This window comes from Microtus ochrogaster, linkage group LG4 (assembly GCF_000317375.1).
Source record: "Microtus ochrogaster isolate Prairie Vole_2 linkage group LG4, MicOch1.0, whole genome shotgun sequence".
NCBI lineage: Eukaryota > Metazoa > Chordata > Mammalia > Rodentia > Cricetidae > Microtus > Microtus ochrogaster.
The window spans coordinates 41,852,314-41,865,759 of record NC_022030.1 but is presented as its reverse complement, the minus strand read 5'-3'; the positions used below and the strand labels follow the sequence as shown (position 1 = coordinate 41,865,759).

The following is a 13,446-nucleotide window of genomic DNA, read 5'->3' as shown; positions in this document are numbered from 1 at the left end:
TGTAGACCAGGCTGGTCTTGAACTCACAGAGATCCGCCTGCCTCTGCCTCCCGAGTGCTGGGATTAAAGGCGTGCGCCACCACCACCCGGCTATAAGTGTCCCATATTTTCCTGGATATTTTGGGTTAAGCTTTTGTTAGATTTAATGTTTTCTTTGACTGATGAGTCTATTTCTACTATTGTATTTTCAATGCTTGAGATTCTTTCTTCCATCTCTTGTATTCTGCTGTTTATGTTTGCATTTGTGGTTCCTGATCATTTTCTCATTTCTGTTTCTATAATTCCCTTGGCTTGTGTTTTCTTTATTGTCTCTATTTCAGTTTTCAAGTCTTGAATGGTTTTTTTCATATATTTGATTGTTTTTTCTTATTTTTCTTTAAGGAATTTACTGATGTCTTCTAATTTTTTTGTTTGCTTTTTCTTCCATTTCTTTGAGGGAATTTCTCATTTCCTCTTTAAGAGTCTCAAACAATCTCTTAAAGTTATTTTTTAGGTCATTTTCTTCTGTTTCATCTATATTTGGTTGTTCAAGTCTTGCTATTGTAGGGTCTCTAGATTTTACTGGTGTCGTGTTGCTCTTTGTGGTATTGCATGTGTCCTTACCTTGCCTACTCATCTTTTCCTCTAATTAGTGTGGTTGGGGCTGTCTGTCACTCTGGTGATTAATCATCTGGGTGTCTCAGGTCTGCTCCAGCCTAGTTCACTGGCTCAGTCAGTTCTGCCTCCGCAAATGTCCATGGTCTTGATCCACTCCTGTGGAGCTTACCATCTCAAGCCCACTCTGACCTAGGTCGCTGGCCCAGTCCTGATTCCGCAAATGTCCCTGGTCTGGATCTGCTCCTGCTCCAGTGGAGTTCACTGTCCCAGGCCCGTTCCTGCCCAGGCCACTGGCTCAGGTCTGCTCTTGTGGAGTTTCCTGCCTCAGGCCTGCTCTGGCCTAGGTCACTGGCTCAGTCCACTCTCTCATATTCTGAAAGAAGCAAACTTCCTGCTACTTCTCTTGGTCTACTTTCTTACTATAATCCATCTTTTCATGAACAGGCAGATGAAAAATTATAAGGACACAATAATAGAGATATTTACACATTTTGTAGAAACCCATAGGATGGGCAGCACCAAGTGAGCTACCTGATATCCACTATGGACTTACTTATGATATGTCAGTGCTGGCTTATTGTGATAAGTGAATCACTGTGATGCAGGGAGTTGATAGCAGCCAAGGCTGTACATGTATGCACCCAAGATGTGCTAGGATGTTATCTGTACTTTCAGCTCAAGTTGACTCTGTATCTTTAGAAATGTTTAAAGGCTTTATAGGATGCTATTCTACATCAAGGACTCACTCTGTCCTGACAGATAACAAAGAATTCCAGTATTTCTTTCTGCAGCACAGTAAAATTGTCAGAATTTCTATTTTATTTGTCAGCTGACTTCCACATGGCTTCTCTGCTATTTAGTCAGCAAGCACATAGAAAGGAAAGGCATCTCTCAATGCCTCCCTTCCTCTCTATCCTGTCTTTGTTGTTTTCCTGTAAGAGGTATGGCTCCTATTCAGATGGGAGCTAATGTATAGCAGAGTTGGAATCTCAGTTTCTTCTGTTTGTCTGATATTTGAGGCTGCAGCTCTACCTCGGGTCTTCTGTTTATGCACTCACTCTGATCCCTCCAGGAGCTTGGTTAATGAACTTGGAACTAAACTAGAAGGCAAGCCAGCCAACCAGCCAGCAAGCTCTTGAGATCTACTTTTCTCTGCCTTCCCAGTGCTGAGGGTACAGGCACGTACAATCACACAGATTTTATGTGGATGCTGAAGATTCAAACTAAGTGTTTTCATGCCTGTACAAGCACTCTTCACACACTGAGCCATCCTGATAAACCAGAAGCTGCTCTTAGTTCTTTACTTTGTGGGATCCTGAGTCATGACAAATTGTTTCATTAAAGACAGCAGGAGACAACTAAAAAGAGTGAAATCACAGTCATAAGCAATTTAGTCAGAAAGGGGCATTCCAACACTTTTGCTATATGCTATCAGTGCAAAACAAGATGTTGGACTAACTCAGATTCAGTAGGAGGAGCTTTCACAGAGCATAGATAGCAGATTGTATAAATCATTAAGCATCCTCTTAGAAATAAAACTAGTAAAGGAATATCAGTGTAGAATGTTAAAGTTACAGATTATAGATTGCCAAACAAGTTGTTGCTAACCTCAGAACTTCTATATCAGAATTCTCTGAAGCAAAGTCTAGTGAAATACTGTGTGTGTGTGTGTGTGTGTGTGTGTGTGTGTGTGTGTGTGTGTGTGTGTGTGTGTGTACTTGAAAGGCATTCTTGGTATTTCTCTTGACCAACAGATTCAGAGTAACATGAGAACCTTTTGAGTTCTTTCCTATGTCCTCCCATACTACAGTATGAAGCAGCGTATCAGAAGATACACAGTAAATTTGAACGTGAGCTGGGTATTCTACCAAGACACCATTTATATTTGTTGAAAATGTTGGAGGCTTAGATACAGTTCGATTGACAGGAGAATGGAGATGACGGTGGCTTGCATCTTTGCCTCAGAATAAGCAAGACGTTAGTCTTAAGGCACCTTGGGCCTGCTCTGCCAAGTCGGTTCAGTTGCCCTCCTCTGTTTGCTCGGGCTTTTTGTTCTCATTCATCATGGCACACAGCCCTTCACAGGTTAGTCCCCACGGTGGGAGCTGTTTTCCTGGGTGACAGAGGCGTTTAGAGTGTTGCTTTATACAAACTATCTTTTAAGGAAGGTTACTTTCAATGTTATGTACCTGGGTTCAGAATATAGCACCCACAACCAGGTCACAACCGTCCATAACTCACGTTCCAAGGGATTCGGCACTCCCTTTTGACTGTCACAGGCATGCATGGTGCAGATACAGATGTGCAGATGAAACACTCACATGTGTAAAATAAAAGAAATCTTAAAACATTTTGAAGTTGCAAACTTGGAGTCTTGGGGCTTCTGTGACAGAGCACTTGCCTAAGATTACACAGTTCCAGGAGTTTGATCCCTAGCACCACAGAAAACACAAGCCACAGATTTGGGATGAAGAATTGTTGCTCTGTGATGGATACCTGTTTTGCATGTGCAAGGCCCTGAATCTGAGCACCAGAATTGCAATTTCAATTTGTATATTTCCGTTACAAATTCGTTTCTATGTTAAAATAACTGTATCTTTTAAATCAGCCGAGTGCATTTCTAGAATCCTAGTGGATTAGGATTAGGAGATGTGTTTGAACCAGTTAAAGTATTTCAGACAGGGAGCTAGAGTGGCTTAAGAGTCAGAGTAGGAAGTGTGTGTGAGGTGGCAGGGCATCAGCGGGAGGGCTGAAATGAGGCTTTCTGGTGGGGTTCAGGTTCCAGTTCACGATGACTATCCAAACTGAAGGTGTGGAAGTGTTCTCAAGCACCACCCAGTGCCGGCAGAAGTTGAGGGGGCACCCAGGTGTTCAGGGTCAGTTAGAGAACTCTGGAACTGGGCTCACCATTGTAGACTCTTCCTTCTGGCTCCTGTCACAGCGGAAGAGCTGGGAGGGATAAGGTTTTGAAACTATTTGGAAGCCATATACTTCACAACCAGTGCTCACGTGTTTCTAAAAGTTGCTATTATTAACTAAGTATGGAGGGAGAACAAAGGCCAAATAATCAGAGCCCGGTAGCTAGCTATTGACCTGTGGGATCCTGTTTTTGCTCACTGATGAAGAGATCTTGCTCTGACCCTCCATCTTCCGTTCCTGTGTTCCCTTGTTGCCTGATTGAATATGTGGGTATTTATTTCCTTTCCAGGTCATGATCTTACTATGCAACCAACAAAGTTTCATTTGCACCCACGTGGACTACTGCCACCCCCACTGCTACCTGCACCACAGCCGCTCCTGTGCCCGGCTCGTCAGGGCCATTAAACTGCTGTACGGGGACAGTGTGGACTCCCTGCGTGAGAGCAACAACATCAGCAATGTGGCTTTGAGAGGCAAGAAACAGAAGGAGGTGAGTGAGCAGTCACTGGGCAGTGAGCAGTCAGTCACTGGGCAGTGAGCAGTCACTGGGCAGTGAGCAGTCACTGGGCAGTAGAGCAAGGGCAGGAGAAAAGACGTTTATAGTGATGTTTTTATCTGCCCTGGATAGTAAATTTCGAGCATAAGCAATTATATAAGGCAGACTACACAGATCTATGCAGCGCTAAGAAACAGCAGGAGATGTGTGAGACAGACAGATGCTTTGTCTGTGTTTGTGAGTCAGCATTACCCAGACTTTGTTTTATAGACAAAAATTCAGGGAGTTTGTGGTGGTAAAAAAAGGAAGGGAGAAGAGCTTCTCCCTGGGATCTGCGAACAGGACACCCCACATGACAAGTAAGACTTCGCAGGGATGGTTAAGGATTTTACAATGAGAAAGAGTCCTGGATTATCCACGTGGACTCAATGTTGTCATGTGTGTCTTCACAGAGGAAGAAAAGACTTCTGGGAGTCAGGGGCAGAGCAGGTGACAACAGCAGACAGCAATGTAGAGAGGGGGCCATGAGCCCAGAGGATGCAATTTCTAGCCAGAGGACAAAGGGATACACTCTTTAAAAGTCTAAAATCATCACTCCCTAGAAAATCCGTGAAATGGTTGTTTAAAAGTGTGTGCTGCATACAGAAAGCTATCACAGTTTTGCTAAGATGCGTCAAGGGAGGAAGACCAAATGGAACCAAGTAATTACTGTTATTAAATTGGGAGCGTGGGGATTTTCTGCTTTTTTCATAGTTTTTGTCTTTTTTTTTTTTTTAGCAACTCTGATATGCACATGTATTATTTTTGAGTAGAAAGATACACCACACCGGTAGGGATTTTAAATACCACACATCTTTGCAGAAGCTGTAAAATACACCTCTACATATAGCTACATATAGCTATAAAATAATTGTAAAGATTTTTATGCTATATATTTATTTATATACATATGTATACTTTATATACAGCATATTTCCTATTTATTAATTGCTTTATATTTCTAAGTATGCATTTCCATGGTTTTTATTCTTTTTCTTTCAAAACCACAGCTAGAGCTCTGATCTCCTCTTTTCAATGTAGGTTCATTTTTAAAGATGGTCCCAGGCCAGTCCTATAACGGATTCATTGTCTTGGATTTTTTTTTTGTTGTTGTTGTCAGATTTTCAGGTGACTTTCTCGGGGCATGTGCATGCTTGTAGATTTGCTGTTTCTTTTGAAATCTCTCCATTTATCACACTATGAAGCTTTGCCAAAAATGCTTGAGTTTAGCTTTTCTTTCGGCATAGAGGGAAAAAGTGTTTTATTGGCCTGGCCCTCCTGGCAAAATAAATAAATGATCTTTATTCTGTGAGGGGATTGCACAGTCTGGAATGAAAAAAAAGAGCAAAACAGGAAGGAATCCGAAGTCAGGATTAACAAACAAGGAAGGACCAATTCTTCTCCAGACTGTTCTGTCGCTCCCAGGCTTGGCACCTTGGGAGTCAGAGGCAAGCATTGTTTCATCTCTGTGTAGAGAAAACAGCCTGTTCTGGAACCAGGCTAAAGGCACAGTTTGCAAAGAGCTGTTGTTTTCTATAGGTTTTTTTTACCCCAAGAAGCCACTTTACCTATCCAATTTATGTTGAGATGATGGGAAGTATCAATTTATTCTTCCCCAGCCACCCTGTCTGCCTTTCTGTATCTTAACACTTAAAATACTTCCTTTCTTCCCTGACCACATACTTGAGCGTGTACCTTGGAATAGAGTGTATTTTATCTAGATTAACTTTTATTTAAAATTTCTTTTAGCCACTTGAAAGAACATAATCAAACCTAAAATGAAAATCAGGAAACCTTTGTTTTTCTCAAGTTTGGAAAATAATTAGCTTTGCAACTTGGTCAGAGCATGCCACTGCTTGTATCCTTGTTTCTTCGAATGTAAAAGAGAAACTTCATAAGAATCATATTTAATACCCTTTTCCTCAACAAAACCAATGCTTTTCAGAAAGTGTTAAGAAAAATTATACCTGTTCAAAAAAGTTATACCATCAATTAGAAGGTATACTATGGAGAAAAGCACTCTGGGTTTTGTAAACATGCCTTCAATACATACCTCTCCTTCCCTTAGTGCTCAGATAAGTCCTGCCTAAGGACTCCTTCACTGAAGAAGAGGGTTCCAGATGTCAACCTGGAAGGGAAAAAGGACTCCGGAATGCTGAAGTACATCAGGCTTCAGGTATTTCCATGTGGACCAGAAACATGCATAGCGCATTAGCAGGGAAGAACCCCCCTACAGCCTGCCAGTTAGGGTTTGGGACACAAAATAAAAGCTGGACTTGTGTTGCCATGAATACTCTCTTGACTGGCAAGCAAAAAGCAAGTGTACAAGGGGTGGAAAAATCCTTTTTGCTAAAACATCCAGTTACACAGAGTGAGGCCTAGAATTTGGGTGAAGTGCATCTTTCACACTTTGTGGTCTCCGATGGAGCTAATCTCCCACTAGCATGGCTCTTCACAGGTTTCCAAATGAGAACATCTATATCCATACGCCCAGTCTGCTTCTCTGTCTCTAAGACGTGGGCAAGGAATTTCATTTCCCTAGCGCTTTGTCGTCTCATCTATGAAAATAAGATCGTAGGAATATACCTATCTCAAAGGATTATTGCATAGATTAAATAAAATAATACATTGGCCTACTTATCCAGTTATTAACGAACTACTCTTGCTCTTACAAGCCAAGCTTGAAATCATCTCTTTTCCTTATGGAAATAAAGGGCTTTTCATGTTTTTCTAGAATGTTTAAAATGATTGCTTATCTATATATACATATGTATGTATGTATTTAGATTATAGGTAAGCATATATGCATACATATGTGTGTTTCCATGTATATAGGATATATATATATACATATATATATATATATAAATTATGAGAAATGATGGATGAAGTAGGACTTTGTGGGTAGATGTGGGGCCATAGCCACAGTGTATAATCATGCCGTTTCAAAGGGAAATGTCATCCAATTTCAGGCTGCCTTCGGAAATTAAATTTATAAATGGACTCACTTATGGGTTCCAGATCCCATGTGGTTTTCAGTGGAAATCTGCTAGCATGGAGAAAATAGAAGAAAGAAAGCTTTAAAAATCTACCAGAATGTGAGGACAAATCATGGTTGTTGCTTTCTTTCTTTATTGTAGAGATGCCCATAGTTCGTGGTTAATTTTTTCAGTAATTGTAAATCAGTGTGTGTGATGAAAATATTACAGATCAATATTTCTTCCTGCTCACCTCAACTAATAAAGTACAAGGTTATATGCCACATCACCTAAATCCTCTCCTGTTTAGGAAATATCTTGAGGTCACCCAAGGGTACCAGAGAAGGGAGGTGGTTCTTGAGTTTCTTAAGTGATTGTTGTCTTAAAACATTTTGAATCATGATTTGCATCTCTTTCCCAGGTGATGAGCTTGTCACCTGCTCCCTTGTCTCTGCTAATCAAGGCAGCTCCAATCCTGACAGAGGAGATGTATGGAGACATCCAGCCCGCTGCCTGGGAACTGCTGCTCAGCATGGATGAGCACATGGCAGGGGCAGCAGGTAAAGAAACACTGCCTGAGGTCCACCTCCTGTGCCTCTAATGACCACAGCTGTGGAACAGAAAAAGAGGCACCTTCGGTTCTATGTCAGGATGTTGGAAGTTTCTAGACCTCCAGAGAGTGGTGTATTTCTGAGGAAAGCAGATCCACGATTTCAGGGTTTCCCTTAAATTGTGGTTATATGGTTTGAGATCCTCAGACCGCTCTCAGCATATTAGTGTTCTGTGACTAAATGGAATACTTTGGGGCTGGAAGTGCACTTCAGTTGGTAGAATGCTTGATCATTCTGCACAAATCCCGTGCTTGGTCCTCAGTGCCACATAAAGCCAGGCAAGGGAGCACATGCTTGTATCGTCTCCATTCAGGAGCAGGGGGCGGGGACGGCAGGAGGAACAGAAGTTCAGCATCATCCTTGGATGCCTAGTGAGTTCAGTGTCTTCTAGGTCTACATGAGACTCTGCTCCAAAATAAACAAATAGCTAACACACACACACAGAGAGAGAGAGAGAGAGAGAGAGAGAGAGAGAGAGAGAGAGAGAGAGAGAGAGAGAGAGAGAGAGAGATACACACACAGTTAACCCAGAGGAAAGTATGGGCAAAATGATAGAGATGTAAAAATACTTTCTGTTTGTTTAGAAATCTTGAGGAGATGAGTTGGACAACTCAGGCGGTTTCACAAAGACTCAGGTTGCTATAGACCATTTTATCACAGAAGCAGCCTTCCTAAACTTTCTGGAGACAATTGCTCCTGATCCAACAAGTTATATAATACCTGTTGTCTAACTTAACATGTATCAGTTTGGTTTTTGAAGTCATGACTTTTGTGGTGATGTATGCCTACAGTTCTATCACCCAGGAGATAGAAGCAGGAAGGTCCTGAGACTGAGATCAGTCTGGGTTCCAATCCAGCTTGAGATAGATGGTGAGATCCTGACAAAAACAAACCTTAAGGATTAAAGATGCAGCTCACTGGCAGAGCACTTGCTCAGTGTGTACAAGGCTCCAGACTCATCTCTAGCCTGAAAACAAAGACATAAAGTAGTGACATTTATAGTGAGTCATAAGACACTGGTGTCCTCATGCATGTGGCAGCTGAAGCAACGGGTGCCTGGTATTGAAAGACCCTCAGAGTGGTCCTTCCCTCAGGAGGAGACCCCTAACCCAAGGAACAGTCGAGACCATTGGCTGCAATTAGCAAGAGGTTTATTGGGTGGGCACAGGTACCTGTGGACTGCAAAGGACTTGCGCGCCTGCAGGCTGGGAGAAGGTCTTTTTATAGGAAAAGGGTGGCAAAAGCAGGCATACAGAAGCAATGCATGGTTACAGGGATCTCATTGGTCAGTTCGAATGAGGCGATGGGTTCATTTAGGGGACAAGTTTCCCGGAGACATGAAGGTCTGATAATAATAGCAGACTTGGAGCTATCTAGGGTACATGTAGTTTTTCCCAGAACTGTTCGTTCCCCTCCTAGGCCTGGTGTCTGACCACAGATATCCTGTTTGACCACCTAGGAGTACTGACTTTTCCTTGAACTTACATTTGTTTGTGTGAAGGCTTTGCAAAATAGCATTACAGCAGCTAAGCTGGGGTCTTTCAGTATCTCTTCAGGAGAGGGGTCTGTACCATGAAGGAGTACAGAGATGGCCTTGAAGCACCAGCCTTCTCTACCTTCTGAGGTCTAGAGAAATAAATTCAGTAGAAAAAAGGTTCCCCAAAAAGTGATGAGGAAAAGAGTTTTCACCTTCCCAAGCCACAAAAGCAAAGGAGACTAATTTTTCTGGGATTTTTATGGAGGTGTATGGAGGTGTTAAGAGGAAAGAATTGTTCTTAACACACACACACACACACACACACACACACAATTTGGTTTGCAGGCAGCTTATGACTATTTTGGTAAGAAGACAAAGGTTGAACTCTTCAACAAAGTAAAAAATAAACTTGGTGCTTAAAAATTTAGGCAGGTTTTCATTTAAAAATGAAGAGTGGAAATTTATATAGCTAGCAGGCTAAAATGTCTTATCAAAAGTTAATGATCACAGTAACTAGCATTTATTATAAAATTATATCTCCTTTTGTTAATGAAATTGAATTTGTTTTGTTTTGCTATGTTTTGTTGGGGTTTGGGCCATTGCTGTTGTTTTTTAGACAGGGTCTCACTGTGCAGCCCAGGCTGCCCTCCAACCTCAGCCTCATTATAGGACTACTGACGTGTGCACTATGCCCTGGCATAAGTAGTTCATTCTAGAGATGAACACACTCAAGTCAGAGGTGAAGGACCCTGTGGAAAGTTTGTCCCTCGCAGAGTCTGAGAGCCATAAAATCCAACCCAGGCCTTCAGACAGCACACAACAGACAGTTGTGCTTTATGTCACTTCTTCGCTAGAGAAAATAAAATGCACTTCAGAACTTCAGCAAACTTCTCAGTTCACAAAGTGCTTTCCAGGCTGTAAAGATGGCGTAAGCAGCCGTGCAATCTCAGATGCCCAGCAGAAGCAAGAAATGCTTTCTGGCATAGCATTTTCCGTAAACTTGGAGTAGGTGGTGTTCAAGCACTCATCATTCTTCCTGGCCATTTTCCAGGGAAGAAATGGAAGCCATGAGGTTAAGAGTTTCGTCCAAGGTCATGCAGCAGAGGAGTGTCAGGAGTAGGACCCAACCTCAGCTGGGCTGGCACAACTGAGCATGATTTGGGGCTTTAGAGAGAGAGTGTGAGTGTAGATTATGTCTTTTTTTTTTCTTTTCTTTTTTTTAAGTTTTTTTTTTAATTTATTTATTTATTAAGGATTTCTGCCTCCTCCCCGCCACCGCCTCCCATTTCCCTTCCCCTTTCCTGATCAAGTCCCTCTCCCTCATCAGCTTGAAGAGCCATCAGGGTTCCCTGACCTGTGGGAAGTCCAAGGACCGCCCACCTCCATCCAGGTTTAGTAAGTTGAGCATCCAAACTGCCTAGGCTCCCACAAAGCCAGTATGTGCAGTAGGATCAAAAACCCATTGCCATGCCTGCCACTGGCCCTTCTTTCTGTGCTATGGGGGTATTTCTCTTTTTTCACAAGCCCTGTAACTTACCAACACATCCATATTTCTCTTATTAAAGTTTAGCTTTTTTCAAAATCTAAGATTTTAAGACTTCAAATTCATGGAATCACTTTTTTGCTTCTCAGTCTCTGGGAAGGGCAGATGTTCAGAGTAGAATCTACATCATAGACTGTGCTTTTCAGATGGCCCACAGAGCTGAGGTTGTTTTAAAGACTGTCTTCTGTGTCATCCTCAGCTCACTACTGAAGAGTCTATCCAGTTCCCAAATAGCATGTTCACAGTATAACTTTTTTTCATTGTTTTATCTGGCTCTGCTTTTTCACCATGAGCCAAAAGCTTTGATTAGATGAGTATTCTACCAAAATGTCATACTGGCCATGCTTTGCCACCAATTATTAGATGTCCCAGTCAAGCAACATTTGCTGTTTAGCTTCCATTGACTAGAACATTGTTAGTGTTGACCACTGCTGGTTGTGAGGAGTGGTTGTGAGGAGATAGGAACAGTTCCCATATCACTTCAAACCCTAGAAACAACGCAGTGTCTTAAGATGTGCAGCTGATGAGTTAATTGTTGGCTGTCTTTAGCTGCCATGTTCCTGCTGTGTGCGGTGAAAGTACCGGAAGCTGTGTCGGACATGCTGATGTCCGAGTTCCACCATGCAGAAACTGTACAGAGACTGAATGCTGTCCTCAAGTTCCACACTCTTTGGAGGTTTCGCTATCAGGTCTGGCCAAGGATGGAAGAGGGAGCCCAGCAGATTTTTAAGGTGAGAGATGCTATGTCCATGGAGATTAGATCAGCACAACCAACCTAGGGCTTGTCTAAATGCATGAAACCCAGACCCACAGTGCACAGCAAAAGAATTCTTCTTCCCTATGAATGTATCAGTACGCTTAACTCATAAATAAATAAATGCTATTTGATTAAACAAATTGGAATATGAAAGAGCATACGACAAGAAAATCAAGTCAGTAGTAGCCTGAATATCTCATTGCCATCCTCAAGGGTAAGTACCTAAGTGTGGACTGTAACTGTCCAGGCTTTTTGTTGTCCACACACATACAGACATTTGGGGCAGCATACAGCACAACTTGAGATCATTTTGTTAAAACACTTCATTTTGCTGATGAGTAAACTGAAGCCCAAAGAGAATCATGCTGTGCCCTGTGACAGAAAAATCTTAGAAAACAGCCCTTTTCTCTAGTGTTTCTTATGCCTCTAAGGGGCCACTCAGACTCTTGACACCTACTAAGGCAGACGATGTTGACCTCTACCTCCGACTGTTTCCAGCTTCTCCTCCATCTTACCTCACTCTTCTGTGTCAACTAACAGATTCCGCCTCCCAGTATAAACTTCACCTTGCCCTCACCAGTACTTGGAATGCCATCTGTCCCAATGTTTGACCCTCCATGGGTCCCTCAGTGCAGCGGGAGTGTCCAGGACCCCATTAATGAAGACCAGTCCGTGAGTACCAGGCCTTTTCTTTCCCATATCTCCACACTGCATGGCATGCATGAAACCGCTTGGTTTCTTGTTATGAGAATGCAGTAACACAGAAAGCCACAGTGACCCACAGTATCAGGAATAGTAGAAACCAGCTTCTGTCAAGTTAAGTTTTGTTTTATTGTCAAAGCATGAAACAGGCATTTATTTACTGGAAAACAAAACATTTTTGCTACTATTTGTTATTATATTAATTTAACTGCAATATGTGAGCTGTTTGGTGGTTGAAGATATGGGTCCAGCAAGAAGAAACAAAAAGTCAGTAACTTCGGACTCAAAAATTTCTTTCGTTTCATTGCCGTCACCACCATCACCACTGCCACCAATTAGTGTTACAGTCCCCGTATATATCACTACTGCCACATGTATCAGATACAGCTTAGGTTATTTACAGAAAAAAAGAACAAAGCAAATATGTGCCTTTTGGATAGATGTCTTCAAAACGCACCTTTACCATCTATCGGGTAGCATGCCTCTACATTAACAATAGTGCCTTTTAGAAACTAAGAATGAAGCAAATATAGAAAGGGAACACATCTCAGTGAAAACCCACCATGTGTCCATGAACAGATTCCCATAGAATTTTCATAATTTGGTGTGTATATGTTAAGTATATTTCATATATCTCCCAAAAGGCCTTTAGAAAGATTATACCATTACCTTGCACTTTATACAAAAATACATTTTCTGTTGTCAGTACAAAACTCATCTCTTCCTCTAACAAAAATAAGAGATAGCTAATTCTGAACCAAATATTAGTGACATGCTTACAAATATAGATTTGTACTATTTTGAATGATACCTTGCAAGAAGTTTCATGCACATCTCAGTCTCAGAACAAAAGAAAGTCATTAATCAATGTAATTACTAAATAAACGTGTGGGAAGATTAGAGAGTTCTAGAAGAAAGATGGGGCATTCTCTGCTTCAGACACTAACTTTTAATATCTTTAGCTTTGGCATTGGTAGCGCCTTGTGGTTTATGAATCGAAGACATCCCAAAGGTTACTTGTTAAAAGGGGTTTTAGGTCAGTTGCAGAGGTTTGTAGTTAGTGGCTATTAAGGGAACTAAATAAAGACTAAACTAATTTTGGCTTTCAGTTTGCACATTCCTACTTTCCACAAATAAGAAATTCTGTCTAGGTCTACAAAATTTTGAACACCAGTGTGATTTTTTTTCTGCATTGTGTATATGGGGGTGGGGACTTCAGCTCACATGTTTTTTTTTTTATTATTATTAAGGATTTCTGCCTCCTCCCCGCCACCGCCTCCCATTTCCCTCCCCCTCCCCCGATCAAGTCCCTCTCCCTCATCAGCTT

General features: G+C 41.7%; 1 protein-coding gene across 5 annotated transcripts in view; it reads left to right on the top strand.

Moving 5' to 3' along the window:
* Positions 1-13,446, top strand: part of Unc80 (unc-80 homolog, NALCN channel complex subunit) — a 198,698-nt gene that overhangs the window by 106,204 nt on the left and 79,048 nt on the right. For all 5 annotated transcript variants that reach the window (XM_013351641.2, XM_013351640.2, XM_013351638.2 and 2 more), the window contains 5 exons: positions 3,806-4,006; positions 6,120-6,227; positions 7,451-7,589; positions 11,210-11,391; positions 11,958-12,089. In XM_013351641.2, coding sequence (XP_013207095.1) covers positions 3,806-4,006; positions 6,120-6,227; positions 7,451-7,589; positions 11,210-11,391; positions 11,958-12,089 — 762 coding nt within the window. The remainder of the gene's footprint in view (positions 1-3,805; positions 4,007-6,119; positions 6,228-7,450; positions 7,590-11,209; positions 11,392-11,957; positions 12,090-13,446) is intronic.